Source organism: Notolabrus celidotus, chromosome 7 (assembly GCF_009762535.1).
Source record: "Notolabrus celidotus isolate fNotCel1 chromosome 7, fNotCel1.pri, whole genome shotgun sequence".
Classification (NCBI taxonomy): domain Eukaryota; kingdom Metazoa; phylum Chordata; class Actinopteri; order Labriformes; family Labridae; genus Notolabrus; species Notolabrus celidotus.
The window spans coordinates 3807993-3834666 of NC_048278.1; the positions used below are offsets into that span (position 1 = coordinate 3807993).

The window sequence follows — 26674 nt, forward strand, 5'->3', positions numbered from 1 at the left end:
TGGCAGAAAAATATAGAAAGGGGAAAAAGAGGGCAGAAAGGAAGAGTACAGTTCAGCGAAGGCGACTGTTTAGATCAGTTTCAGGCCATCCTGCATGGCGCGGAGCTAACGTGACGCCACTGTGACTCACTGACCTTGCCACCCATCGCCTCTCTGCGCAACCACCAGTGGACATTTACAGTTTCAGGCATGATGACCTTCCTGCCTTTAAACCAGCGTGTTGAATGTTGAGCTGGAGCTCTTGACTCATTTATCAGCGCAGAGTGTTTGATTTGATGTTAGCGTCACACTGATCAAACCTTAAATCACTGTCTTCATCTGCAAGGTCACAGAGGATGAAAAGACACGAGCATGACCTGCGCTTGACCTTCTCTGTTTTATTCTTCATGTTATTGTATGAAAGCCTCGGGTCAGCAAAGCTCTGCTGATTCACTGGAGAAAACACGTGTTTGTGTGTGTGTGTGTGTGTGTGTGTGTGTGTGTGTGTGTGTGTGTGTGTGTGTGTATATGTGTGTGTGTGTGTGTGCAGTAAGTAGTAAAGAGGTTTACATGTGTGCATTCATCTTAATGTCACTCTGAATATATTTGTTCTTTTGAGCTGAAGTATGTTTTAGGTCACCGTGTGTGTTTGTGTTTATCTGTTTTTTGTGGTTTAAACATCTTTGTGTGTGCGTCTATGTGTGTGTGTGTGTGTGTGTGTGTGTGTGTGTGTGTGTGTGTGTGTGTGTGTGTGTGTGTGTGCGTGTATATCTGTGTGTCTGTGTGTCTGTGTTTATATCTGTAGGTGCTTGTGTGTGCATGTGCATAAGAAATGCTGCAGACATTTCTCCCCCATTAGGCCTAATGCTACATGACAGTTGTGGATCAGACTGCGAGCTATTTGAGGCTCTCTCTCTCTCTCTCTCACACACACACACACACACACACACACACACACACACACACACACACAAAAACACACACAAAAACAAACCCAAGTACCATCCTCTAATCCTGCAAACCTTGTCGTCCGTAGAGAGATAAAGGAAAGCCATGTCAGTATGTTTCAACCCTGCAGCTCACAACCACCGCCGTGCGTCCGACCCATGAGGTCAAATCAAGCGTATGAAGTTAATCACTCTGTCGCACACTATTGAAGGAGCATCGTTTTGATTTCCTGCAGTTTGCAGAGTCTAAATTCATTTAAAATTAATAGAAGAGTGAACGAGAGACGCCCAGGGGTTAGTGAGCAGTTACAGCGTGCTTTCTCACAAACACAAGGATATCTTTAAGAGGAATAGTTCAGACGACAACTGATCACAACTTATTGGATATTTTCATGCAATAAGTTGGTGGCATGGCTCTGTTCTGTGAGCTCTCTGCCCTTCCATGTGCCTACGTTGAATGCTTTAGGTGGGGGGAGCACACCTCCCCTCTCTTTCATGAGCATACATGAAAAACCAAGTCAGGGAGAACAGCAGCAAAAACCTCACTGGATACAGAACAGAGTGAGCAAAGTTTGTTTCCTGGAGTTTCCTGCCCTTCTATGTGCCTACGTGGAATGCCAAAGCTTGAGGTGGAGAGAGCACATCTACCCTCTCTTTCATGTGCATACATGAGATTATAAGGCAGGGAGAACAGCAGCAAAGATCCTACTGGATACAGAACAGACCGGACATGGTTTGTTTCTTGGAACTTCCTGCTCTTCTATGTTCCTACATTGAATGCCAAAGCTTGAATTTGGAAGAGCACACCTCCTCTCTCTTTGCATCCATGACAAGCCAAGGCAGGGAGAACAGCAGCAGAAACCTCATTGGATACAGAACAGAGCGGGCATAGTTCGTTTCAGGGCCCTTCCATGTGCTAACTTGGAATGCCAAAGCCTGAGGCGAGAAGAGCACACCTCCCCTCTGTTTCATGTGCATTCATGAGATTACAAGGCAGGGAGAACAGAAGCAAAGACCCCTGGGGTACAGAACAGAGCGAGCATCAGTGACGATACATATGACACTGGTAAAATCAGACACAGCAGGAAGGAGGAGCTGGGGTGGAGGAGAGGAAGCGTGAAGAGAAGGCAGGATGAAGCTGATGTTGAGAGCAGCTGATGTTCTGTAGTCCAAGCTTCACTTCATGGCCTCCCTGAACTAACTCTATACTCACTCTTTTAAATATAGACGTATAACAGGCTCACGGGTGCATATGATCCATGTGCAGTTGCGTTATAAAATATTTCGTTGCGTGCTAAGTGAAGCTGTTCACAGTTGAGTATTGACATTAATGATGTTCGTTAAAAAGCACCAGGGGGGAAAGTGCATTGTTGTAGCATGCACTTATAGGATAATGTGTTGACTAATTACATCAGAGAGGAAAAAACATCCATATGGAGCCCTGCAGGAGGCTGGAGGCAAAGAGGAACATCAACCTTTATGTAAAGAGTCTGAAGAAGGAAGAGATTACATTCCTCTGATTCTGTTCATCATCTGACGTAGAGACTTTCTAAAGTTTCTCCAGTTTGTTCTCTCTCTCCTCATCTCTCTCTCCTCATCTCTCTCTCATTTACAGTTTAGTTCTCACTTTATTTTCCCACCTTCTTCTTCCCTCTGCTGACTCTTTCTCACGTGTCTAGATGGGGCTGGTGTGAGTTTGTAGAACCACAAATAGCTCTGATCTGCAAACGCTGGCTCCAGTTTTCGATGACTGGTTAGAGGAGTGAAAGTCGGAGGTGCCACCGCGTAAACATGTGGCGAGATTATGACTCAGGGTTGATGTTTCTAATGCTCAAAGTGTGAGGACTAATGAGGAGCAGCTACAGGCATCATCCGGCTACAAAATGTTTGCAGAGTAAACGGAAAACCCAGAAAATAAAACACTAAACTGAAAGTATGATGATATTTATAAAGATCCGCCAGGTAACAGTATGATGACTTATGTGTTAACGTGTACTCTATCACCTTGGCACCACAGAGGAAGGGACGAAATGAAAAGACACCAACGCCACGGTGCAGTTGCGACCAACTAGGGCGTAGAGGGAAACGGGCCGTGTCAGACAGCTCAATATCCTCAGATGCTCTCCTGGAAAGTGGCTAAGACCATCATTACGCCGCTCCGTCACCTTTGAATTCAGTCTCTCCATCTTCACTCCTCCCCTCCTTCTCTTTTTTCTTTCAGTTATTACCTCATGTCGCACTTTTGTTCCATCTCTCTCTTCCTCGCTATCTCTTCCTCCCCGTGTTGGAGTCACTGAGGTGTAAACTTACATTAGTGTGAGCGTTCCTCCCAGACAGGAGCAGCCAATGACTGGCTAAATGGGTCAAAGTAAACAAGGCAAAAAATGGCAAGTGGATTTGTGTGTGTGTGTGTGTGTGTGTGTGTGTGTGTGTGTGTGTGTGTGTGTGTGTGTGTGTGTGTGTGTACGTGTACGTGTGTGTGTGCAGACGAGCAGCAGGAGCAACGCTGCTTCTGTGACATGTGCTGACAACCCCGAGGACAACCACCGCTACATACACCCCTTTTCAACCGAGGCAGTTTCAGGGCCGGTTCGAAACCGGCTCTCAATTGAGGACCGTTTTTTCATATCTCGTGGAAACTTGGAAAACCGGTTCCAGAGCGGCTCCAACTCTTTGCTGGTCTAGAACCATCAGGGGTGAGGGGCAAGGTTGCTATGATCAAAAACACAAACCTAACGTGTTTCCTCCATTGTCCTGCAGCGGAAAAATAAAAGAGACTAATGGATTCCAAGGCAAAGCAGCGGACGGCCGAGGAGACAGGCTGCTGGTGTCCGCCATCGTTGTAGTTGTGAGGGAAAGTTCGCGCTAGTCCTGCTGGGAAAAGCGGTCACGTAAATCTGACGTCATCAGGTACCTCTTCCACGGGCTCGAGCAGGCGGAAAAACAAATGGGTGCCGTGTTGGTTCGCGAGTTCAACCAGCTCCGAAGCAGCCCGGAAATACAACCCGGTTTGTGTTGGTCAAAAAGAGGTAACAGAGATGTTTCCTGGTCTGACAGAGCCGTGAGCTTGTGTGCAGGTTTGTGCATTGTTCACCGACACATCCATGCTCATCGTGGCCTCAATAAAGGATCTCATAGAAACATAAAAACACTGGAGTCCAGGAGAATTTTCCTTCCTCAGTACAGTAGGCTTTGTTTAAAGACACCCTCGGGAGCCGTTTTCATCCAGTCGCCTCGCCAAAGGTCAGGAAGTTAAACTGCTCTTCTAATATTCTTGTTCCTGTGTGTCATCGTATAAATGTGGGGTATATTACAATCTCTATCACTTTACTTCCACGTCCTAGATAAAGGCAAAAAAAAAGTGGCTGTATGCCAATGATGACCTGACCATCATCAGTGCAAGAGCCAGGATGTAGATGGATGCTTAAGTTCTGACAAAACATGCATGTCTGACTCTGAGCAGATAGCTTGTACACTTTCCTGTGCAGAATATCGGATGAGTAAATGAAGGTGAAAGGTTTGTCCTCCTGCACAGACTCCAGATACACTCACATCAGACTGAATCACTGCAGAGCAATGAATAAAGAGACCAATAAAAGTGAATTATAAGAAGAATCAGTCCAACCCTGGGGGTCAGATTGAGCCAGAGAATAAACTCAAAGTTGATCATTCTGACACGAGCGATGAAGAGCAGCGTTCCCGATTATCTCTGAAAATGTCACCCAGACTTTAAGGTCAGCCTCCGCTTTGAGACTGATATCCGCCCATGTATGCACAATTGACTGCACACATGTGACTGTGTGACATCAAGTGTGTGTGTGTGTGCTGACATTAGATGTGTGCACCGCCTCTGCCCTCACGCTGTGTCGTCCCAGGAATGTGCATTAGCGTCAGGCCGAGTCTGAGCAGTCCCAGCATGCTCACCTGGTGTCCGCGGGGAGGAATTGACCTAACAGTCAGTCAGAGAATCAATACCTCAGCTCTCTCTCTCTCTATCTGATCACTGCTTTAGAGGAGGACAAACTGCATCAGTACATAAAGATAAACTGTACTCTGCTTTACTGTACGGGGAAACAGAGTAAGAGGCGCATAATGGGGATGAATTACAGGTACATTCCCTGGTTTGTAGCTTGTTTTGAGCAGCTGATTTGGTTGTTCTGCAAATGTTATCGCTTGCTTTAACAGCTCAGTCAGTGAGAGTGTTTGTCTTCTAATTTATAACTCTTCTTATTTCTGCAGAATGCTTGTTCCTTGTAAATGTATCTAAAGCCTAAAGTACTACAAAACGACCAGCAGTTGATTTTTTAAATTGGTATTCTCTCCTTCATGGTGAGAAATCAGCTTACCACCTTGTCCTTGTCTGTGTTTTTATCTCAGCAAACACAAAGCCACGTGAGGAGGGACAGTTTGGCCTCATTCCTGCATGAGCTTAAATAGTTCCTAATGAGCCTCAGACGGCTGAAACGTCATCAGGGACATATGCAGCACAGTCAGGTATGGATATGCTTGTTCCATGACGTTGGTAATAAGAAATGCTTTGTGAAGATCCACCGCTAATTTAGATTACAAAGTACGAAACGAGCAGAGCTTCTCAACAGCATCTTCTGGTGGAGAGTCTACTAAATAGAAATGTGCAAGCCGTGATCCATGATCATAAAGACTGTTTTCTTTAAAAGGGTCGTGAACAAGATGAGATGGAAGATGTGAAGTGAGAGGAGCACAACATTAAAGTATCTGTTTTTAGTTTTCTTGCTCTTCTTGTACCTGATTTGTATTTTCTCTTCATTATCACCAAACAAAACTGAAACAACAACACGTAACGTAACGTAACGTAAAGGATAAGATGACAGCCCAGTCATATGGCCTCCTGCTGGAGATGTTCATGCATCAATGAAGAATTCCTTAATACCTGTGTGCACAGGGGGGACCGATCCTTCCTCCAAATTAATGTGGTCAAAACCAAGGAGATGTTTATTGATTTCCAGATGAGTAGGCCCCTCCCTTCTTCTTCTTCTTCTTCTGCCCCACCTCATGTGTGATTAAGAGTGAGCCAGTGGCCGCAGTGCAGGATTATAAATATCTTGGAACTGCACTTAATGCTAAGTTGCAAAGTTTTAACGTGGATCTGACTCTAATGAAAATGTTTCATTCTGCTTTTATTGAGTCTGTTTTAACTCTTTCTATGATCTCCTGGTTTGGCAGCCTCAGTATTAAAAACAAGAATAAGCTTTTAAAAAAAACTTAGGAGTGCTGCAAGATCACTGGTGCCTCTTTTAATGAGGTTCAGCACATTTATAAAGTGAGAGCCATCTCCAAGGTGAAGGCCAGTTCTGGACCCCCAGCACTCTTTCCATGAAGAGTTTCAGATTCTGTCGTCTGGGACAAGGTTCAGTCTTCAGGTGCAGCACAAACAGATACAAACTGTCTTTTACTCTGTGGTTTCTTGAACAATCTGTAACCACTGTGATCTATGTGAGGACAGTGTGTGGGTCTTGTGCGGTGTTGTGTGTGGTGTATTGTTTTGTTTTGTATTGTGTGGACTACTGTCTGCAAAGCGAATTGCCCCTCGGGAACAATAAAGTTAAACTCTACTCTACCCTACTCTAATATCAGAGGTTAAAGAGATTAGAACCTGGAAGTCAAAACAACCACTGACAGCAGATCCAGCACTTCATGGATTCTGGCTCTGCAAACAGGGCCTTAAGGAGTGAGGACCCTGGATTTGGTGCACCCTCTGTGATCAATTCTTTGCATGCATGCCGGCTGAGAGTCTACATATCTGAATCGTATTAGACACAGGCATGGATGGCTTTTGATTGCCCCCTATTTGCAGACTTTAACAAAAAGAACAGTCAGAGGAGGAACTGCTCATCACAAACATCCCATCGGGGAACACTACGGCCCCAGCTTGCTCTTTTGTCTTTAAACTTGGATCTGCTCTCAGACCCTTTTGGCGACGGTCTGATTCGTATGCTGACGGCATCAGAGAGCGCTCGCACACGTGTGTGTTTGTGCCTCTCCAGAGGCGCTGACCTTAATCTGAAGCACAAGGGCGACACAGGCTGAGACCAGACAGTGTCAGAGACGACCTCATGCACCAAGACACGCACGCACAGACACATTAACAAACACACACACACACCTCTCAGGTTTACTCTTACCTCTGGGGCGATGTAGTCGGGGGTGCCGCAGAAGGTGCGTGTGGACACTCCCTCAATCATGTTCTCTTTGCACATGCCGAAGTCAGCTATCTTTATGTGTCCCTCACAGTCCAACATCACGTTGTCCAACTTCAGATCCCTGAGGGAGACCAAACACATGAAACCACCTTTAAAGACGACGCTGACTTCACCGTTTTGATGGATACTTAAAGTGCAGCTCTATATCTGAAGAGCAGCATTGAGCACATCTGTGTTTACATGCTTGTGTATACTCTACCTGTAGATGATTCCTTTAACGTGCAGGAAGAAGAGACCAACAGCGATCTCTGCTGCATAGAAGCTGCAACAACAAGCACACAACATGAGGAAGATCAGCTTCAGCTTCACGAGACGAATCAAACTTTGCAGGAAAGTTAAAATGCTGCAGAATAAATGCAACCATTTCAAAAGGCTGTGGGTAAATGTTCTTACACTGCCTGGGGCTCCTTGAACTTGCCCACTTGTTGGATATGGTACATGAGGTCTCCTCCGTTCACATACTCCATGACAAAGTACAGACGGTCCTGTCGTCACAGACACAGAGAGAGAAAAGAGGAGGAGGAAGGTGAGGGACGGACGGGGCACAGAAGAGAACATGTCATCCTTACTTAGGAGCAGTGGAACGACACTCCTTCATTTCTATTCTCTAACAGTGAATCTACTCTTCATCATTGCCTCCTCTACCCTCTCTGTCTGAGTCTGTTCAGCGGCCCTGCTACACTCTCCGTGACAAGGTGACCTACAGAGTCCACAACAAAGAGCGTCACGGCCGGAGACAGCGCTCGGCCCAGACGTCTGTCAGGACGTGTTCTCTTCGTCCAGCAGCGCCAGCTCCTTCTAGATCATGACAAGTTTCGCCCGACCCTCGGCCAGCTGCGTTTGAAATCGCTTCATGGCAACACAAATAAAAACATCACAACTGGAGGCGGAGCCTGACTGAAGGGAACGCTGACCTCACACTGAGTTCATCGCATGAAAGGATGTTAAAGTGTGACGTGAGGATGAATACGTACGAACACACCGCCTCTTCTTACGTATGCTGTCTGCCTTCAGATGCTGCAGCTTTAATCAGCTGCTGAAGTTCAGTTTGACCTCTCTGAGAAGTCGAACTCTTTGCCTCTGTTAGGTATTAAAACAAAGAGGCTTTCTCGAAAGTTAAATCACCATTGTCTTTCACTTTTAGACGAACAGAGTGGGAGAGGAAAACAGAGTTGGTGGCCTAAGACAGAGGTTGGTGGCCCAAAATAAAGGTGCCAAAGACTCATGACATCCACTGTCCCTTGAGCTGATTAAATGTTGCTTCATACTTCATTCAGCTTGTCTGCAGAAAATCAGCCTACCTGCATGCACACGTGTCTGTGTTTCCTGTGATGTTATGAATCAACCTGCTGCAACACTAACCTTAGAAGTCATCTGGCAACAAAGAAAGTCAGAAAACTAATGGAAAAATGTATATATGTCAGGTTTTATTTTGAATTGAAATACCATTTTTGTTGATATTACTTGGCCAGAGAGCTTTCTGTTTTTATGAACCTGAACCTAAACTCTGAACTCTCTACCTCTGGACATTAAAAGGGCGAGCTCTCTAAGTGTTTTTAAAAGTAAACCAAACACTTACCTTTTTAATCTGGCAATTAATTTGGAGTAATATGTTTTTAGCCCTAGACTGCAGCATAACCAATATGACCTTTGTTTTAGCATCATTTTTAATTCATTTATTTTATTCTATCTTATTTATTTATTTTTCATTTGATTTGATTTAATTTATTTTATAATAGTGATTTAATTTATTTTATCTTATTCTATCTTATTTATTTATTTATCTGATTATATTTTATTCATTTTATTTTATTCTATCTTATTTATTTATTTATCTGATTATATTTTATTCATTTTATTTTATTCTATCGTATTTATTTATTTATCTGATTATATTGTATTTATTTTATTTTATTCTATCTTATTTATTTATTTGTCTGATTATATTTTATTTATTTTATTTTATTCTATCTTGTTTATTTATTGATCTGATTATATTTTATTTATTTTATGGAAATGATTTTATTTTTTAAATGTTTTATCTGATTTATTATGGTGATGATTTCATCTTATTTTACTTTATTCTATTAAGACACAGAATGAGTTTGTGTGAACATGACAAGTCCTGCTCCTTTAAATCTAGAGGTTGAAGGTTTTATGTGTGTGTCCTTTTAATTGTGTATGCATGCAGGTGTGTTCCTTGATAAGCGGTAAAAATACACTAATTTGAAGAAGTGGGATTCTGTGTTTGATCGCATGTATTCTTAAAACATCCCCGTGTGCATGCAGGACTATAAAACATTTAAGTCCATGTTTCTAGGCTCATACAGTCCGAGCCCTCAGGTTGTGCAGTCTGCATTAGTCAGAGTCATTACACACTTGTTTGCACGCACACGCACACTAAACCTCAGCCTTCTAATTAAGGTTTGTTTGTTCCTCCTCTGTTTTTTTATCCCACTTGTCACACTCGTCCTCTCATGCTCTAAACAAAACTTTGTGACTAAGCTGCTTCATGAATCTGACCCGACCCGGGGTGAGTCGGTCTGGTGTGTCCAGGAGGCGTCCATTTTTAACCTACCACAGTCTGAAAGCACGAGTGGAGAAACGTGAGGAAGGGCGGCTTGTCCTGTTGCGCCAGGACTCTCTTTTCCACCATGGTGCATTCCACATCATCGTCCTGGATCACCACGTCCTTCTTCAGGATCTTTATTGCGTACAGCTCTTCGGTGGCCTTCATCTCTGCCAGCATCACCTTCACACGGACAGAAACAAGGGAGAAGAAATGTTATATACCCTTATTAGATCTTGAGGTGTTACATGTTGAGCTCTAGTGTATTGTTTGAAATGTCTCACCTTGCCAAAGCTGCCTTTCCCGAGCACAGCCAGGAAGGAGAAGTCGCTGAGCTTGACCTGGTCGAGGATGTTGGAAGGCAACTCAGTCGGACGTCCGTCGTCAGTCTCGGTGATCGCCTTCTTACCCGGGCCGAGCTTGGCTTTCTGCACTCAGGGCACAAACGGTGTTTTATTGGACATACATACTTAAAAAGCATATTTTGTTTGCACACACACAAAACAAGAAGCTGTGCTGTGTAGCTCAGTCAAGATATCCTGAACGGTGGCTTTAAAGTCATGATATGCATAAATGAATGTAATCACTTGGTTTCTTAGATGAGGCTTCTTTAGGATGGATTCCACTTGAAGTGACATGCGAGACACTCCTACTGTACACAGAAATGTTTCATAATTTTGAATATCAGTGCTTCAGAATCATCCCTGACATGCTCACACGCTCACACTCACACCAACACACTGATTGATGAGGAGACGTTGAGATGAGTGGAATGAGATGAGACTGCAGGGTCACAAAAAGGCTCCATTCAGACAGATACGATGGATTAAGTCTACTGATTTACTGCAAACATCGGGATAAATTGATACTCATTTTATCAGTGAAAGCACAAAATATTTTTATCTTTTGCAATTACTGAGACATGAAAAATAAAACGTGTGATAAATAATATTTGTGTTTTTAAATACGTCTGCAACATGTTAAATTGATATATTTTACTATAATAACTGTGTATGCATGTGAAGGGAGGGAGTCCCATCTTTACCCCTCTAGAACACTACTCTCCCAACATGCAGGCCTGCTCATCGTACCTAAAGTCTCTAAAAGTAGTATGGGAGGTAGAACCTTCAGTTATCAGACCCCTCTCCTTTGGAATCATCTACCAGTCAGGGTCCGGGAGGCAGACACCCTCTCTACTTTTAAGAGTAGGCTTCAAACTTTCCTTTTTGATAAAGCTTATAGTTAGAGCTGGATCAGGCTTGGACCAGCTCTTAGTTATGCTGCTGTAGGCTTAGACTGACACACTGGGATCCTGTCTTTCCCTCTCTCTCTTCTGTCTGCCTGTCTCTTACTTTAACTCTTCCTGTCCCATTAAAGTTACTAACCATAGACCTTTCTGGAGTCCCTGAGCTCCCTTGTCTTGTAGGTTCCTCTGGATCTCTGCTGCTGTGGACGTGCCAGACTCCAGCTGCTACAACTACTACTCCACAACTCTCTCCACTATCATCTCTCTCTCTCTCTCTTCATCTCCCTCTATCCCTCTCTCCAACACAGTCTCAGCAGATGTGTGTCTAACATGAGTCTGGTCCTGCTGGAGGTTTCTGCCTGTTAAAGGAAGTTTGTCCTTGCCACTGTAACTTGCTAAATGCTGCAAAGTGCTCTGCTCATGGTGGATTAAGATGAGATCAGACTGAGTCCTGTCTGTAAGATGGGACTGGATCTGATCCTGTCTTGATGTTGGGTCTTTGTTGATAACAGAACATAGAGTCCGGTCTAGACCTGCTCTGTTTGGAAAGAGTCTGAGGAGAACATTTGTTGGGAATTTGCGCTTTAGAAATAAAGATTGATTGATTATATTTGAATTAAACTAACATTACAAGCAATGAGCATCAATATATGTCAATACACAACACAAATACACACTTTAATTAAGATGTTATCTCTGAAATCACCTCTTCTTTATGGCTGCATTCTGAACACAAAGTCTTAACAAGACAGTACACTCTGGCTCCTCTATGTGCATGCACCTTTATCTGCAGAAATGCAACAGAACTCTCTTCCCTCATCATGCCATCGTCATGCTTAAGCTCCCAGAACGCCAAGATGCTCCAAGAAGCTGAGTTCAACTGCAAGGCGTGACAACAAATACAATCAAAGTTTTATATGTTTCCTCTCTCTGACCAGTGACACAATAAATATTGCAATCCCCAGTACTCAAACTCAGCCAAGGCAAAAACACAGATCCAAACTCATGCTGAACCTCGATGTAACGTCTAAAATCTACAACCTCATGCAGCACACCAGATAAATGGAAACAAACTGCCAACAGAAGTCAAGCTCGCTGACAGAGAGGTCAAAGAATTGAAGTATATGATGAGCAGAATGTGAGAACTTCTTTATAACTTCAGAACATTTTAATAGAAATGTTTTCTGACTTGTTCAGGGTAGACCATAGGCTGTGTACGCCTACGTCGTCAATAAGATGCGCGCATTATGGCAACGGAAGTGGCTTATTGCGCCATTCGGTTTATTCAGACGAGTTAGCAAGCTTTAAACATTAAATTGAATCTGTTAGCAGCATCAAAATGTCTGGTTGTTGCTTGGTCGGTTGACAGAATCGATGACAAACTGCAGACTCAAATTCTACAGAATTCTGACAGAATCTCAAACACTACAGAGCAACCGGTGTTTAGGTGTTAAGCGTTACCATGCTAACTGGCTACTTTAAGTTGTATGTGTCGATGATTGTCACTATTAAAACAGCTTATGAAACATGACAGGAGTCCTTACAAATGCATCTTTGTGTGTTTGTCATAATAATATCGAAACAAACTCATCAGATGTCTTTTAAGAAACATGAAAGCCATTGGCAGGAGGCGCATTCGGCTGACGGTCAATTAACAGGGTCGCACTTTACACTGGAACACCGGCGACGTCTGTGGCTGTGAGCAAATAAATGTTTCCTGTATCTGACCTCAGATCCGTCAGTTTTGACTGCAAATAAAAAAATACTAATTGATGAGGGTCTGAACCCAGTTTTCTCACAGTGTGTAGTTAATGATAACCTTAATTTTCGGGCCTAGCTTATGACCGAATCACGGATAGACTCTGCTAGCTAGCAAGCCAAAAAGACAAAATGAATTTCTATCCACTTGCTTATGTCTTCACTCCTGGAATAGAACTACACCTGGATGTAGTTTATAATTATTTTAGTACTCCTTAAAGTGATTTTCTTTCTGTAGCAACTGTGATTTTTGGAGGATAGCCCTCTTTGGTAGCTTGCCAAGCTATCTTACTCCGCCGTATAGCCGTTGCCAAAGTGCGCGTGCACCCTCATTGTTTACAAACAGAGCGTCGACCATCAGGAACAGCTGCAGCATTCATTTCTGACCCAATTCAGACTGTAAATAAACAAAGACATTGACCCCATGACCACGGATGCTGAGCGCCTTAGTTTGGTTAATGGCATCGACCAGAACGTAACACAAAGCAGAGCAGACGGCAGCAGATCACAGCACACCTGTAAGCTTTAGCCAGTGAAAGTAGCCTGACCGAGCCGAGCGAACAGCAACCTTACTTCTTTCCTTTCAGACGCACCTGATCAGAGTCTTCCTCAACTGCTTGGTCCTGAAACCACAGGGAGAGGGAGCCAAATGGACCGACTCACTAATCACACTTCAGACACAGCAGCTAATTCAACAACAACACTTTGTTTAACAAAGAGATCCGACATATTCGGCTTGGACACAGACACACGGAGATAAAGACAAAGATGAGGTGGTTTGCACAGAACTTTGATTGACCTCTTGGGCTGGTGTGCTTAGGAGCAGACATATATATCATCTTGCTCAAGTAGAAACCCTCCTGTACTTCACTGAGGAACACTACACATGAGAGAGAGAATCACAACAATTTAAAGGTGGTGTGGAAATCTTTGAGGAGGAATTTGAAGCAAGGTGATAACTGTGTGGGTGGAAACTAAGAATATAATACCTTGCACGTTCTCTGATGAAGGCCACCTGATTTCCACACAAACACACCCACACATGAGCACAGAGACTCATTGTTCCAGCGACATGTTGAGCAATGTATTTCAACGCAATGCTGCCACCTAGTGGTCACTATTGCTGGGACAGCCAATCTTTCTCTTCCTGAAGCTACAGATTTCCTTATGAGAAATATTCCTGAAGTGTGTGTGACGTCTGAATGTCTGTTTATTGAGAGTAAAACACAAGGAGGGTAAATCTTAAACAAGCTGAGGATCAGTTAAGTGATGGTTGTGCGCTTTAAGGTTCAAACTGCAGAATGATGTAAGCACACGATATGAGAGATCCAGAGACGACACAGAACACATACAGACAAACATGCAGATGGATGGAGACACAAACTGTGAGTGGTCAGGATTTACTAACAATCCTCCGACAGACTCTGAGAGCGAGGTCTGCTTTGACTAAAGGTTCCAGGACTGAAGTGAGGATTCAGGAGGAGAGAGGTGCAGGAATTTAAAACGTAAACAAACGTTGATTTAACTCAGAGATAAAGATTTCTTATCTTTTTATTTTCAAAGATGAAAACCACTTACCAGAAAAATTGTTAGTAAATTTGATCTGATTGAACCACAAATGATCAGACATGAGGAGGAGTGAAGGAACATGTGACCACAACAAGAGAGGAGAGGAAAGGAGAGGAGAGAAGAGAGAAGGAGAGGAAAGGAGAGGAGAGAAGAGAGAAGGAAAGGAAAGGAAAGGAGAGTTAAAGGAAGGAGAGAGGAGGAGAGGAAAGGAGATTAGAGTTAAAGGAAGGAGAGTTAAAGGAAGGAGAGAGGAGAGTTAAAGTGAGGGACAAATTAATGGAGTTAAGTGAAGCAGAGGAAAGTTAAAGGAAGGAGAGAGGAGGTGAGGAAAATAGAGCAAAGGGGATGACAGAAGAGGAGATGAGAGTTAAAGGAGGGAAAGGAAAGAAGAGGAGATGAGTTAAAGGAAGTAAAGGAGAGAAGAGGAGAGGATAGATAAAGGAGAGAAGAGGAGGGTACAGAAAAGGAGAGGAGATGAGAGTTAGGAGAGGAGAGTTAAAGGAGAGGAAAGGACAGGAAGGGACAGAAGAGGTGAGCAGAGGAGAGGGATACCTTTAGATTAAAGTTAATTTGGCAGTCCTGAGAGCCGGGGGAAGAAGGGAGAGAGGGAGAGAGAAACTCTTACATTAAATATGAACATGGAGGGAAGAAGCATCTGTACAATGTTAGTCTCACCACGCACACAGGGGAGGGGAAGGAAGGAGGAAGCAGGAAGCTAGAGGGAAAGAAAGGAGGGAGCAGGAAGCTAGAGGAAAGAAAGGAGGGAGCTGGAAGCTAGAGGAAAGAAAGGAGGGAGCAGGAAGCTAGAGGAAAGAAAGGAGGGAGCAGGAAGCTAGAGGAAAGAAAGGAGGGAGCAGGAAGCTAGAGGAAAGAAAGGAGGGAGCAGGAAGCTAGAGGAAAGAAAGGAGGGAGCAGGAAGCTAGAGGAAAGAAAGGAGGGAGCAGGAAGCTAGAGGAAAGAAAGGAGGGAGCAGGAAGCTAGAGGAAAGAAAGGAGGGAGCAGGAAGCTAGAGGAAAGAAAGGAGGGATCAGGAAGCTAGAGGAAAGAAAGGAGGGAGCAGGAAGCTAGAGGAAAGAAAGGAGGGAGCAGGAAGCTAGAGGAAAGAAAGGAGGGAGCTGGAAGCTAGAGGAAAGAAAGGAGGGAGCAGGAAGCTAGAGGAAAGAAAGGAGGGAGCTGGAAGCTAGAGGAAAGAAGGAGTCAACTGCAAAGGAGGAGAAGGAAGAAGAAGGAGGTCATCATGTCGAGGAATAAAGAGGAGAGTCAACTGAGTGAAACATTTTGAGACATAGATACCGATTTATTGAGGAGCTGCCATGATGTCAGTTTTATTTCTTTCTCTTAAATTCTGAAAGTTTCACAATCTGAAGAGCTGAGGAGCAGAGAGAGAGAGAGAGAAAGAGAGAGAGAGAGAGAGAGAGAGAGAGAGAGAGAGAGAGAGAGAGAGAGAGAGAGAGAGAGAGAGAGAGAGAGAGAGAGAGAGAGAGAGAGAGAGAGAGAGAGAGCAGGTAGCCTCCTCTCACCTGTGATCTCTACTGTGTGTGTGTGTGTGTGTGTGTGTGTGTGTGTGTGTGTGTGTGTGTGTGTGTGTGTGTGTGTGTGTATGTGTGTGTGTGTGTGTGTGTGTGTTTCGTTGGTGTCATTTACAACTAATCAAACACAAAAAAATCAACACACAGAGCTGGATCCTCATCGAGTATTTTCTAATTAAGAAGATAAGAAACTCCTGATTATTAAAAAAACTTGACAAACATCCTCTGAAAATAAGAAACACTATCATTAAATAAATAAATAGATCAATAAATATATAAATAAATATATAAATAAATAGATAAGTAAATCAATGAATAAATAGATAGATACATCAATAAATAATTGAATAATTAAATAGATAAATAAATACATTAATAAATAAATGAATAGTTAAAAAGAAAAGTAAATAAGTAAATAAATAAATAATCCAGACTGAAGTGACAAAGTAAAGCAAAAGTTTTATGATAAGCATGTTGATTCATATACAGTTATACTAGTGATCAGTTAAATATAAACTCCAGACTGGAGTCTCTGGTCCCAGTGCAAAGGTAAACAAAATAATCTGCATGATAAACACACAGATCCAGTTTATAACATGTCTGATTCTTTACTTCAATAAATTATGATGGGTTTCATCTCCAAATCGTATAGATTACAGCATCTGGAGACGTAGATTATGTATTAAATGATATAGTGGACTGGACTCTATACTTAACTAACAACCTGTGAAGTAAACAGCGTTAGATACGGTTAGCTAGCACCACGCCTGCATCATTTCCTCTGGGTGTCATTGCTCCTGCTCCTTCATTTCTCCTGATGCTCTCCTGTTCCTGCTCTCTTCCTCTTCTAACAGGCTTGTAGTTCAAATCTTGACATTTTCTTCCTCTTTATTGACAAAACTAGTGTTTAAATCCACATTTATCAACATCTAACATTAGCTTAACTAACAGGGCTCCCTTATGCTACATCACATCTGCATAAAACTTGCAATAAATGACTCAAGAAGCTACTGTAGAGTATTAATTCATGAAAATCATCACTGGGGTCTCCAACCTGCAAGTTGCACTTTAGGTTCCTTTAGAAAAGTCAAATCAAATTTAATGAATTCAATCTGAGCACACATGAAACATCTGTCTGAGGCATTTAACCAAATAATAGGCAAACTGTTGATGCAACTTTGTGAAGAACTAGTTTAAATGAGGTGTGTTAGAGAAACATGTCAGGTCTCCTCTCAGTAGAATAAGAGATGCATCAAATCCTGCAGGTTGTCTGCTTTGATTCATTACAGACGGGGATCTGTGTGATGTGAGAACAACCTCAGAATGACCACAAGCATGAGTCTGTGTTCTCAGGACTCCATCATAGTTTCTCATCCCCCAAAAGAAAAGCTGCATTACCGAATGTTTACATTAAACTGAGTCAGTTACATGAAGCTACACCACAGCTAAAAAATATCATAAACAAAAGGAGCGTAGACCCGCAGACGTCCCTGCAGACCGGACTTTGAGTTAGTAGATCAGATCAAGAAAGAAAACACACAAACAGAAGACACCGAATCCTCACCTCAAATTTCTGCCTCAGCTCCTCGTTTCCATCGTCCTCCTCTGAGATGGGGACGTTGTAGTACTCGCCCTCCTCCTGGCACAGCAGCTTATACCTGATGGACAGAGACCAGGACGGAGGGAGACATGTGAGCGCGAGGATTCTGACCCAGTAGCAGGTTTATTCATCCACCTCGTCTTTGTTTACTCCTCTAGTCTACTTTCCTATAATCTTAACGGACGGCAGTTTCTCAAAATAAAACAAAAGTTAAATTTTGTCATAAATATTTTATTAATCAAACATCAAACCTTCAGTTTTTATAGATTGGATATAAAATAAAAGAACCTAGATCCATTACTGTTCTAAATATTTGAATAGCCATAAATTGAGTCCTCATGGAGGAGGAAATAAACTGCTCGGTGGAATCAAAGCGTCTGTTATGACTTCACACTGGAAACTTCAGCCTGTTTAATTCAACACTGTCTCATTTCAAACAACACGAGGGCCAATAAAGAGTGAGGGTTACCAGCCGCAGACTGGAGCCTTCATGAGCTCTGACACTCCAAAGGAAAGGGCTCCCATAAAGTCGTTCCTGGTGGTCCGGTCCCAGTCCCAAACCTCCACCGACAGCCGGCGGTCCTTATCTGTCCCCTTCAGCTTGCTGTGCGGTTCAAACAGAGGACACGTGACTTTTCTACATACAATATCAGACATGTCATAAGCAGTTTAACACAGCGACTTGTTGCTACATATTTTAACCTCTGCCTGTTGACACTGTGGCTAAACATCCTGATTAAAGAATATTTCTAATATTACTCTAAATGTCTTTGTGGAGCACCAAACTTTAGACCAAACTGAAGTGATGAGGCAATCAGATGATGTCATTTTATGAAACAGTTTGAAGAGTCAAAGTAAAACAGTGTTTGGACTTAAACGTTTTCATCAATAAAATCATCACTGACATTATCTCGTATATCCAGACATCTAATAGTTCTAAATATATTCTGAAGACTTAAAAATGTGTTAAAAATGATATTCATTAATTTATGTTAATATAAAGAAAAATATTCTTCTTCCTCTTGTAAATAATAATCATGATGAAAATAATGAGGATGATAATAATTTTCTCAATAATATTCATAATATTATCAATGATAGTGTCAATAATAATACAAACGTATAATTTAAAAAAATAAATAAATATAACAAGAATGATAATAATAATAATGAGAATAGTATATCAATAATTTTATCAGTAATACATATGATAATAATAATAAAACAATAATAATCATACTATTACTAGTACTACTACTACTACTATTATTATTATTATTATTATTATTATTATTATTGTTATTATTATTATTATTATTATTGTTATTATTATTTTTATTATTATTATTTTATTATTTTTTAATTTTAGTTATATTTTTATTTTAATATATATTAATTGTATATACATATACACAATTATTATAATTATTATAATAATAATAATAATAATAATAATAATTATTATTATTATTATTATATTTAATTATTAAAATTATTTTTTAATTTTAGTATTATTTCTATTTAATATATATTAATTGTATATACATATACAAAATTATTATTATTATTTTTATTATTATTTTTATTATTATTATTATTATTATTATATTTTATTATTAAAAATATTTTTTAAAGTAACATCACCAAAGCAGGTGGTTCCAGCTTGGACACAGCAAAGTCTGGACCTCTGCAAGTCACATTCCACCAACCCATTGTTAAATTTAGAACATTGTGAAGTTTTGTACAAACACAGTGATGTTTGTTTGGCCCTCTGGATATTCATAACTGTTTAAAAAATATATGTGACCAATTAGGGTAATGATTTCATCTTGTTGAATGATCTGGAAGAGTACTGATGACATAATGTGATAAAACATGTTTTTTTTATGTTTAACATCAGGTCAGATGTTCTTCAGACATTAACTTCACATTATCGTGACGATGCAAGAATTCAAGAAGTGTAGTTCACGTTATGACACAGGTGTGATAGTATAGGAGGTGAGGTCAGGTCTTTCACTTACAAACTAAAGGTCTCGTTCCATTTGGGGTTGAGGTTGGAGCGGATGGTTTTGGTCTTCTGCTTGGTCTCATTTTTGGGGTCAGGTACCAGCTTGAGCTTCACGTACGGGTCAGACAGGCCATTGGGGTCCATGGGGATCAAGTTTTTGCCCTCACCGACTGATGGGAGCACAAAGAAAGGGAAGAAGAGAGACACAGGTTAACCTTAGAGTATTCTCTGTTTCCTAATCTCTTTTTGCACCTTGACAGAATACTGAGCTACCGGCTAACGTGCGTGAGATGATTCATCAAATAACCTGAAAGAGCAAAACAAACGACTTCATTCAGATTCAGAGAGGTTTCCACACAACAAACTGCTTCAGTAGAGGATACAAAGATCTGTTCAGCAACAGGTGAACATCAATAGAATAAATTGCTTGTGTTGAGGATCAAACAGGGAGTCACAGCCTATGAGGATTGTTACAGAGCTGATTCATACAGTATATGAAGCAAGTACAGGAACTGTTATGAGAACATGAGAGCAGTGATTCAAAATGATAGACTGTGTCACACGTAAGTAGGCGAAGGCTCTCTTCTTATCCTCCCGTATTTAGCAGCTCAGTAAACAAGGGCACACCAGGGACATTAGCGCTCCATTAGCCCTGAGCATTGGAGAGCTGCCAGACCTGAGATACTACAGTGCACACAAACACACATAGAAACATATCTCTGCTAACACACACACACACACACACACACACACACACACACACACACACACACACACACACACACACACACACACACACACACACACACACACACACACACACACACACACACACACACACACACACACTGTGTTTATCCCTGCAGGGGCTGTGTGATTGCCTGCCTTGCTTGGCTGAGCCTCGGCCCTTGAGACCCCAGACGTCACTTTAAGAGGTCCTGTCAGTCAACTACGATGAAGGCCACAGCAGCAAAGATGTAGACTGACCTTTGACCTGGAGAGGAAGACACTTGGTCTAACTGCTTAACCCACTGTCTCTGATGAAAAAACTGTACTGCAATGACGCACAATGTTTAGTAACAGAAGAGGAGTAAGGCCACTGAAAATACATATTTTGGAGAGCGGAGAGCAAAAAAACGTGTAACTTTTTTCAATTCTAAGATTGAAGCCAGAATTCTGACTCCAATGTAAGGTTTAACTTTATTCTCATAGGTATGACTCTGAATTCCGAGATCTAAGTCAAAATTAAGAGACTAAAGTCAGAATTTTTAGATCAAAGTCAGAATTTGGAGATCAAAGTCAGAATTTGGAGATCAAAGTCAGAATTCTGGATTCAAAGCTTCAGAGACTCTGAGATCAAATTCAGAATTCCCAGATTCAAGTCAGAATTTTGAGTTTAAAGCTTCAAAATTCTGAGATTTTTTTTCTCTGAATTAAAATAAATTACACCTTAAAACATTTTTTTGCTTGCCTGCCCGTTCAAAAAAAAAGTTTTGAGTGTTCCTAATACTTCTATCTATTTATGGGATGTGAGGGCTAAACAGAAAAAACCTATGAGGGTTTGTCACCACTGTTTGAACACAAGCACACAAAGAGCAGCTATTTATACAAACATCTTGATCAGGGTAGTAAAAGAGTGGCTTGCAGCCCTTGTATTGCTTTTACAGGGTAACATGATAGAAAGGAAAGGCCTGCAGTTCCTAGAAAAAGATAATGTGAGTGAAGAAGTGGTGGAATTATTGCCTCCAGTATGAAACTCTGCATTATCAGATTAACATGTGTGCCTTGGGAGTATGAAGATACTGTATGCATGTGTACTGTAAGATTCATGAACTCAAGAGAGAAACTAACACTGTGAGGTTCTAACAGGATTTTATCAACATGCCCAGATTCAAACAATTTCGCACAGGGCGAGAGAAAAGCTTACATAAAGCAGAGTTTATGTTTTTTCCACATTATTCTTCACACCAGCAGTAAAACCTGCCGTGTCTAAGTGGTGTCATTTGATCCTCCGTGAGGTGTCCAGTTTCACAGAATAGTTATTGAATAAGATGAGAGTGGGTACTTTCCTATTTCTTGCTTTTATTCTCAGCATCTGTGTTGGAGGATTTGAGCTTCAGGGATGTTACCAAGGTGTGAAGTTTGATGTGTGTTGGAGTGAGCTGCTGGAGAGTGCACACACACTCTCGGAGAGAGACAAAAAAAACTGTGAAGAGAGACGGACAGCTTACAGAAGAAGCTCGAGGTGTGGGAAGGCATCGAGCGATCCTGAGCTGGCAGCCCTCTGCTTTCTCTGAAATCCAGAGCAGAAGTGTAAAAAACGGTCGACGGGCACCTTTAAGGACCGTTTGAGAGCATGCTGTGCTGGATGCACTCTTCACTAAGATGAGTGGAGAAACTCAACCTTCATTTCTATCTCTCTCTGATCAGAGGAGGTGAAACTGAGCAGAAATGAGACTTTCTCAGTTTCCTTCCTGCAGAGAAAAGCATGATCCTTCAAAGCTGTGCATTTACTGTAAAAGTAACGACTACTGTGAACTCTCACCCTGCAAACCAGCTGGCTGCATTTTGTTTTCCCAAAGAATCATTTCTATTTAAAGTCTTCATAGACTGAACAGCGTGCACGAGGGAGGATTTCAACCTCAGGATCTTACTTTTTTCACACACCTGCATTTATCTCCGGCTTCCTGCAACCACGTGTGAAATACATCTATACAGATAAAACACCGAAGACTGCTGTAAACATTTTCCACCTCAGTGAAGTCCCACAGTCTTCTGCACCAAATGCTCCTCTTTTAAATTTTCACTCTGCATTGTAAAGGTCATGATTTGAATATTTCATGTATTACACATACATAACGAAAGTCACAGCAGCACCTCACTGACATTTAAAAAGCAGCCTGAGCAGACCCATCAGAGAGACTGTGCAAACAACATTAATCTTCAGATTTAATCTCCAGGAATAAGAGAAGGTTTATGAAACAAAACAATAACCACACTTCAGTCAGTGCTCCCTGATTGTTCAGGTTGTGGTAATTATGTAACTGTAGTTTCATCCGTGACCAGCAGGAGGGACTGCAGACTGCCTCAGTAAGCCTGGCTGTATCAGACCCTCTTCTTTCCACAGAGCATAAACAAAACAAGATGTGAGTGTCGTCCTAACTCCTTTCAGCTGTTCTGCAGAGAAACTAAAAGATCAAAGTGATGCCAGAAAATCCTGCAGGTCAAAGGTTGAAGCATCAGTATTTGAAAACCTGGATTTTTGCTGCATTTCTTGTAAAAATTAAAGCCGCAAGCAGCGATCAACGGGCCCTCAAACACTGCTTACTTAACGGGAACATTTTGACATTCAAAGTAAGGTGGAGCACTTCCTGTTGGGTTTAAGATAAGGGTGCAAGAGGATTTTTTTGTAGGTCCTGATGCCATACACATGAATTTGCGGTTTTGTGCGGGTAGCTCAAATATAACTCTTAAAGGAGAATGTTTTTTTTATTTTAGGGGGCGATGTGGAGCAGATTTTTGTCACATATATTTCATGAGACTCGTCAAATATCAAAGTTTTCCCCAGGCACGTATGAGCCATTTTACCTATGTAGTTTTTGTTTTTTGTCACTCCCACAATCACCACAAGGAGGGCTTCTGGTAAACGGGAAGCTAAAAAGGGGCAAAGGTGAAGCAGTGATCTTGGGAACGGGAAGAGCACACGATTTTTACCACTCATCTTAGACATCACTGTTACCCTCATCACGCATATCACCTTCAAAGTAAGTTGTCTGTAATTGTTTTTCATTTGGATCAATAAATGGCAAGAAATAATGCAACAATAACCTTGGATTGGACATTGGACTCTTTTAGAAGCGTGTCAGAAACACCTCACTCCCGCACCCAGACAGTGACTTAAGCCAGGTCAGAATAGTCACTACGAGGCATGATGCATGGGTGAAGTTTGTTGAGTTTACAGGTGCGTTAAAGGCTCAAAATATGCGTTAATTTATGAGGACAGAGGTAGAAGAGGAATCTTTAGAGTTTCAATAAAGCCTCGCCGTCACTGCGTGTTGGTGTGCAGGCCGTCATAATGTGTGCATTCAAGTGTAAAAGTATTCAACATGTGTGTGCAAGTACCTTTAAACACACATGCATGTGCAACCAGCCCCTCTCATAAACACAGAGCAGAGACAGCAGGGGTGTGTGTCAGGGCTGTTACACCGTTGCTTGGATACAAGTCTTTGCAGAAATCTTGGCTCGAGTTTAAACAACAGCTCAAAAAAAAAAAACTGTCCTGTTTCCAAAGAGAAACAACTTTTTGAACTTTGTTACATCCAACTGTGCTCTGACGAAGAACTAACAAAAGCCCTGGAAAAACGACATCTGCTGACCTACTGAGGCTGCAGAGACGGAGCCAAGACCAACTCCCACCCAAACATTAAGTTAGAGATATTTCTGTTGCTTTCTCAGCTCGCTGAAATCAAATGTCAGATGCAGCAGAGCTTAATTGAGCTTTCTGGAATTTATCACTTTGCTCCTTTAGATGGGAAATCAAGCAGTCATAACTGGACCTTCCGAATCAACAGGTTTGTTCTTACTGTTGCCCTTAGTTTAAAGCACTCATGCAAAAATCAAGAGCCTAGTTTTTCCCCAAAAAATCCACCTGGGCCCCTTTAATGGTTTGCAGAGCTGCAGATTTAAAAGACAACAGGAGCTCCTCTACAGGCCTGTATGTCTTTCTTTCAAGAGGAAAAGAGGTCAAGAAAAAAAGAAGAAAGGCACGGCCATGAAAGGCAGAGAGGCATATGTTAAAATGGTGTGAAAGAGTGTGTGCAACATGCTGAGAAGAGGGAGCCAAAGCAGGGACAGACTGGGAATACCAATGACGGGACTTCTGGTAGACCGGCAACACAAGTGGCACAGCAAGTTCAGAGTTTATCTGTGGTCCCAAGATGATAGATGGAGAGAGAAGCTGGATATAAAAGTTAAATGAGATATCTGCACAGGGAAAAAAACCACATCCCTCATACTCAAAGTAAACCACCAAGCTTCATTCATCCCTCTTTTCTTTACTTGTGAAAACACAGAGCGGCTTGTGTTCAGCTGACACCACACGACCCTACCTAAAAATGAGGTCAGCCATGTTTGTTTTCACCTCCCTGTGTAAACACTGTCTTTAAAACTCTAGCCACCTCCCTGTGAGTGTAACACTTGGCCCCTTTAAAGGTCTCTATGTGAAGAAATGAATCAATCATGCTTAGATTATCTAATCTGCCGTTTCTTTTACATTGGAAGCAGGTTATGTGCTGAAATACACTGCTACATGGTTTTAATGGACAGATTACTGCTTCATGCTACGAGGACAGTTGGACACTAAACAGAAGACGCTGCTGTCCCTGCAGTGGAAAGTTCTGGCACTGGATGCATCACAAGTACTGTCAGCTGCTTCATCTTCACCCTGATTCATGGGGGAAAATGTAACAGCAGGATTTGAGGTAATTCTCTCTTGGCGAGCGGCGCTTTGCTCCTCTGCAGGGTGACTCAGACGCTACAAAGACATGGAAATGACTGGAAGGAAAGGCTGCAAAGTGGATGCCGCAGCATTCAGATGGTTGGACAGTGATCATCAATTAGCAAAGTGGAGTCTGCGTCCAAACCCTACAGCGCTCCGTGATCCAACCTCAGCTCTGCAGCGAGCAGGCGGCCATGTTTTCAGAGAGACGACTGCAAGAGGCAGGATGTCGTTTCAGAGTGGAGGATGTCTGAACAGAGGAACACAATGACAGGCAGGGAGGAAAGGGAACAAACTCATAGACCTTGAGTGTTCCTTCATCAGGAATCTGAAGATATTAAATCACAAAATTAAATAATTACACCATGTGGGCGTACTTTGAAATCTTGGTCATTGAGTGGCTCTGATTAACAAGGTCGGAAGAAGTTTTTGAGCTGTGCTGCAGATTATAAAAAGAGGGAGTAAAGATGGGCGTGAGGATGCAAAAATGTACTTTTTACTGGTATAATCAGAAGGGGCAGCAGTAGCTCAGGCTGTAGGGACTCGAATGTGGGATTGAAGGGTGGCTGGTTCAAGTCCCCTTATGGGTATCCCCACAAAGTATGGCTTGTTTGGTCGTGCTGGTGTGCATCAGTGTTTCTGCACAAATACGTGATAACACGCTGAGTTGCCCATTCATATATTTGCTGACCATTTTGACATTTTTCAAAATCTGTGCAAGATCAAAAACTTCAACCAATGATTGCCTGCTTCTGTTAACCTGCTGCTCCTGACACGTGCACGCAGCTGATCAGAGAGAGACAGAGGTCCTGTAGTTTGCCTCTTCTGTTGATGCACTGACGAGATGTATCATGTAAAATATGACTTTCCCATGCTCCTGTCTTTAAAGTTATGTGCTCCAGTTCTTCCTGATTTCATCTTAGCTTTGAATCCCTGCAAAAGCGCCATCATAAACAAGGCCTGTCCACAACAAAGCGGATCACCTGTTGATCATTCGGACACGTGAGGTTTGCTATTGTAGCGTTTTCATGAAATGAATTCCTGATGAATATTGTCGAAGGATCAGACGTCAAGGTGTAAATAAAGAGGGGAAGCCGGGCGTACAAAGAGATGTGTGGTGTGTGTGAGGACGGGCAAAGGTGGAGGAAAAACAGAACTGAAAGAAAGTGATGAGAGAAAATTCAAGTCATTTGTCACCGTTAATATTTAATCTTCAATTCATGTGGTTTAAAAGGCTTACAGTTGAGAAACATGATTAAAACATATTCTCAAATAAACATACAGAAAGATAATTAATACGACTGCTATCCTTTATTGCATCTAGTGTTTTATACTTCACTGTTCATCCTGCAGATCTCTGCATGTAGAGTTCAAGGCTGACACTCGACTCTGCAGACGGCGAATAAAGAGTGACTCTCGGGTGAAAGCCAAAGTATGAAGATTTAGTGCTGCTGCAGAGGATACGACACACAGGACATGTTGTACCATCTCTGTATTATTATACCTGAAGTATCAAGGTTTACCTGAGTGCTAGTGAACGACACAGTTTGCAAAGAGAGGTAGAAACATAATGTTCTCCAGATAAAAAGTGCATGAACTCACAGTGATGCCAAAAACACTTCCTGCATGTTTTTGAGTGATTGCATGCAGCTAAAGGTTGTGGTTTCAGTGCATGCTTGTATACTACCTGGCCTTTATCTGTAGACTTGTGTCACCATAATTATTTATGTTTC

At 41.9% G+C, this 26674-nt stretch overlaps 1 protein-coding gene across 1 annotated transcript in view; it reads right to left on the reverse strand.

Annotated features, from left to right (window-relative positions):
- prkcaa (protein kinase C, alpha, a) overlaps positions 1-26674 on the reverse strand; it is a 174936-nt gene that overhangs the window by 44454 nt on the left and 103808 nt on the right. The window contains exons 6-13 of the mRNA XM_034688503.1: positions 19458-19614; positions 17906-18040; positions 17401-17494; positions 10019-10162; positions 9744-9917; positions 7559-7650; positions 7365-7427; positions 7088-7226 (exon numbers count right to left, since the gene is read on the reverse strand). Coding sequence (XP_034544394.1) covers positions 7088-7226; positions 7365-7427; positions 7559-7650; positions 9744-9917; positions 10019-10162; positions 17401-17494; positions 17906-18040; positions 19458-19614 — 998 coding nt within the window. The remainder of the gene's footprint in view (positions 1-7087; positions 7227-7364; positions 7428-7558; positions 7651-9743; positions 9918-10018; positions 10163-17400; positions 17495-17905; positions 18041-19457; positions 19615-26674) is intronic.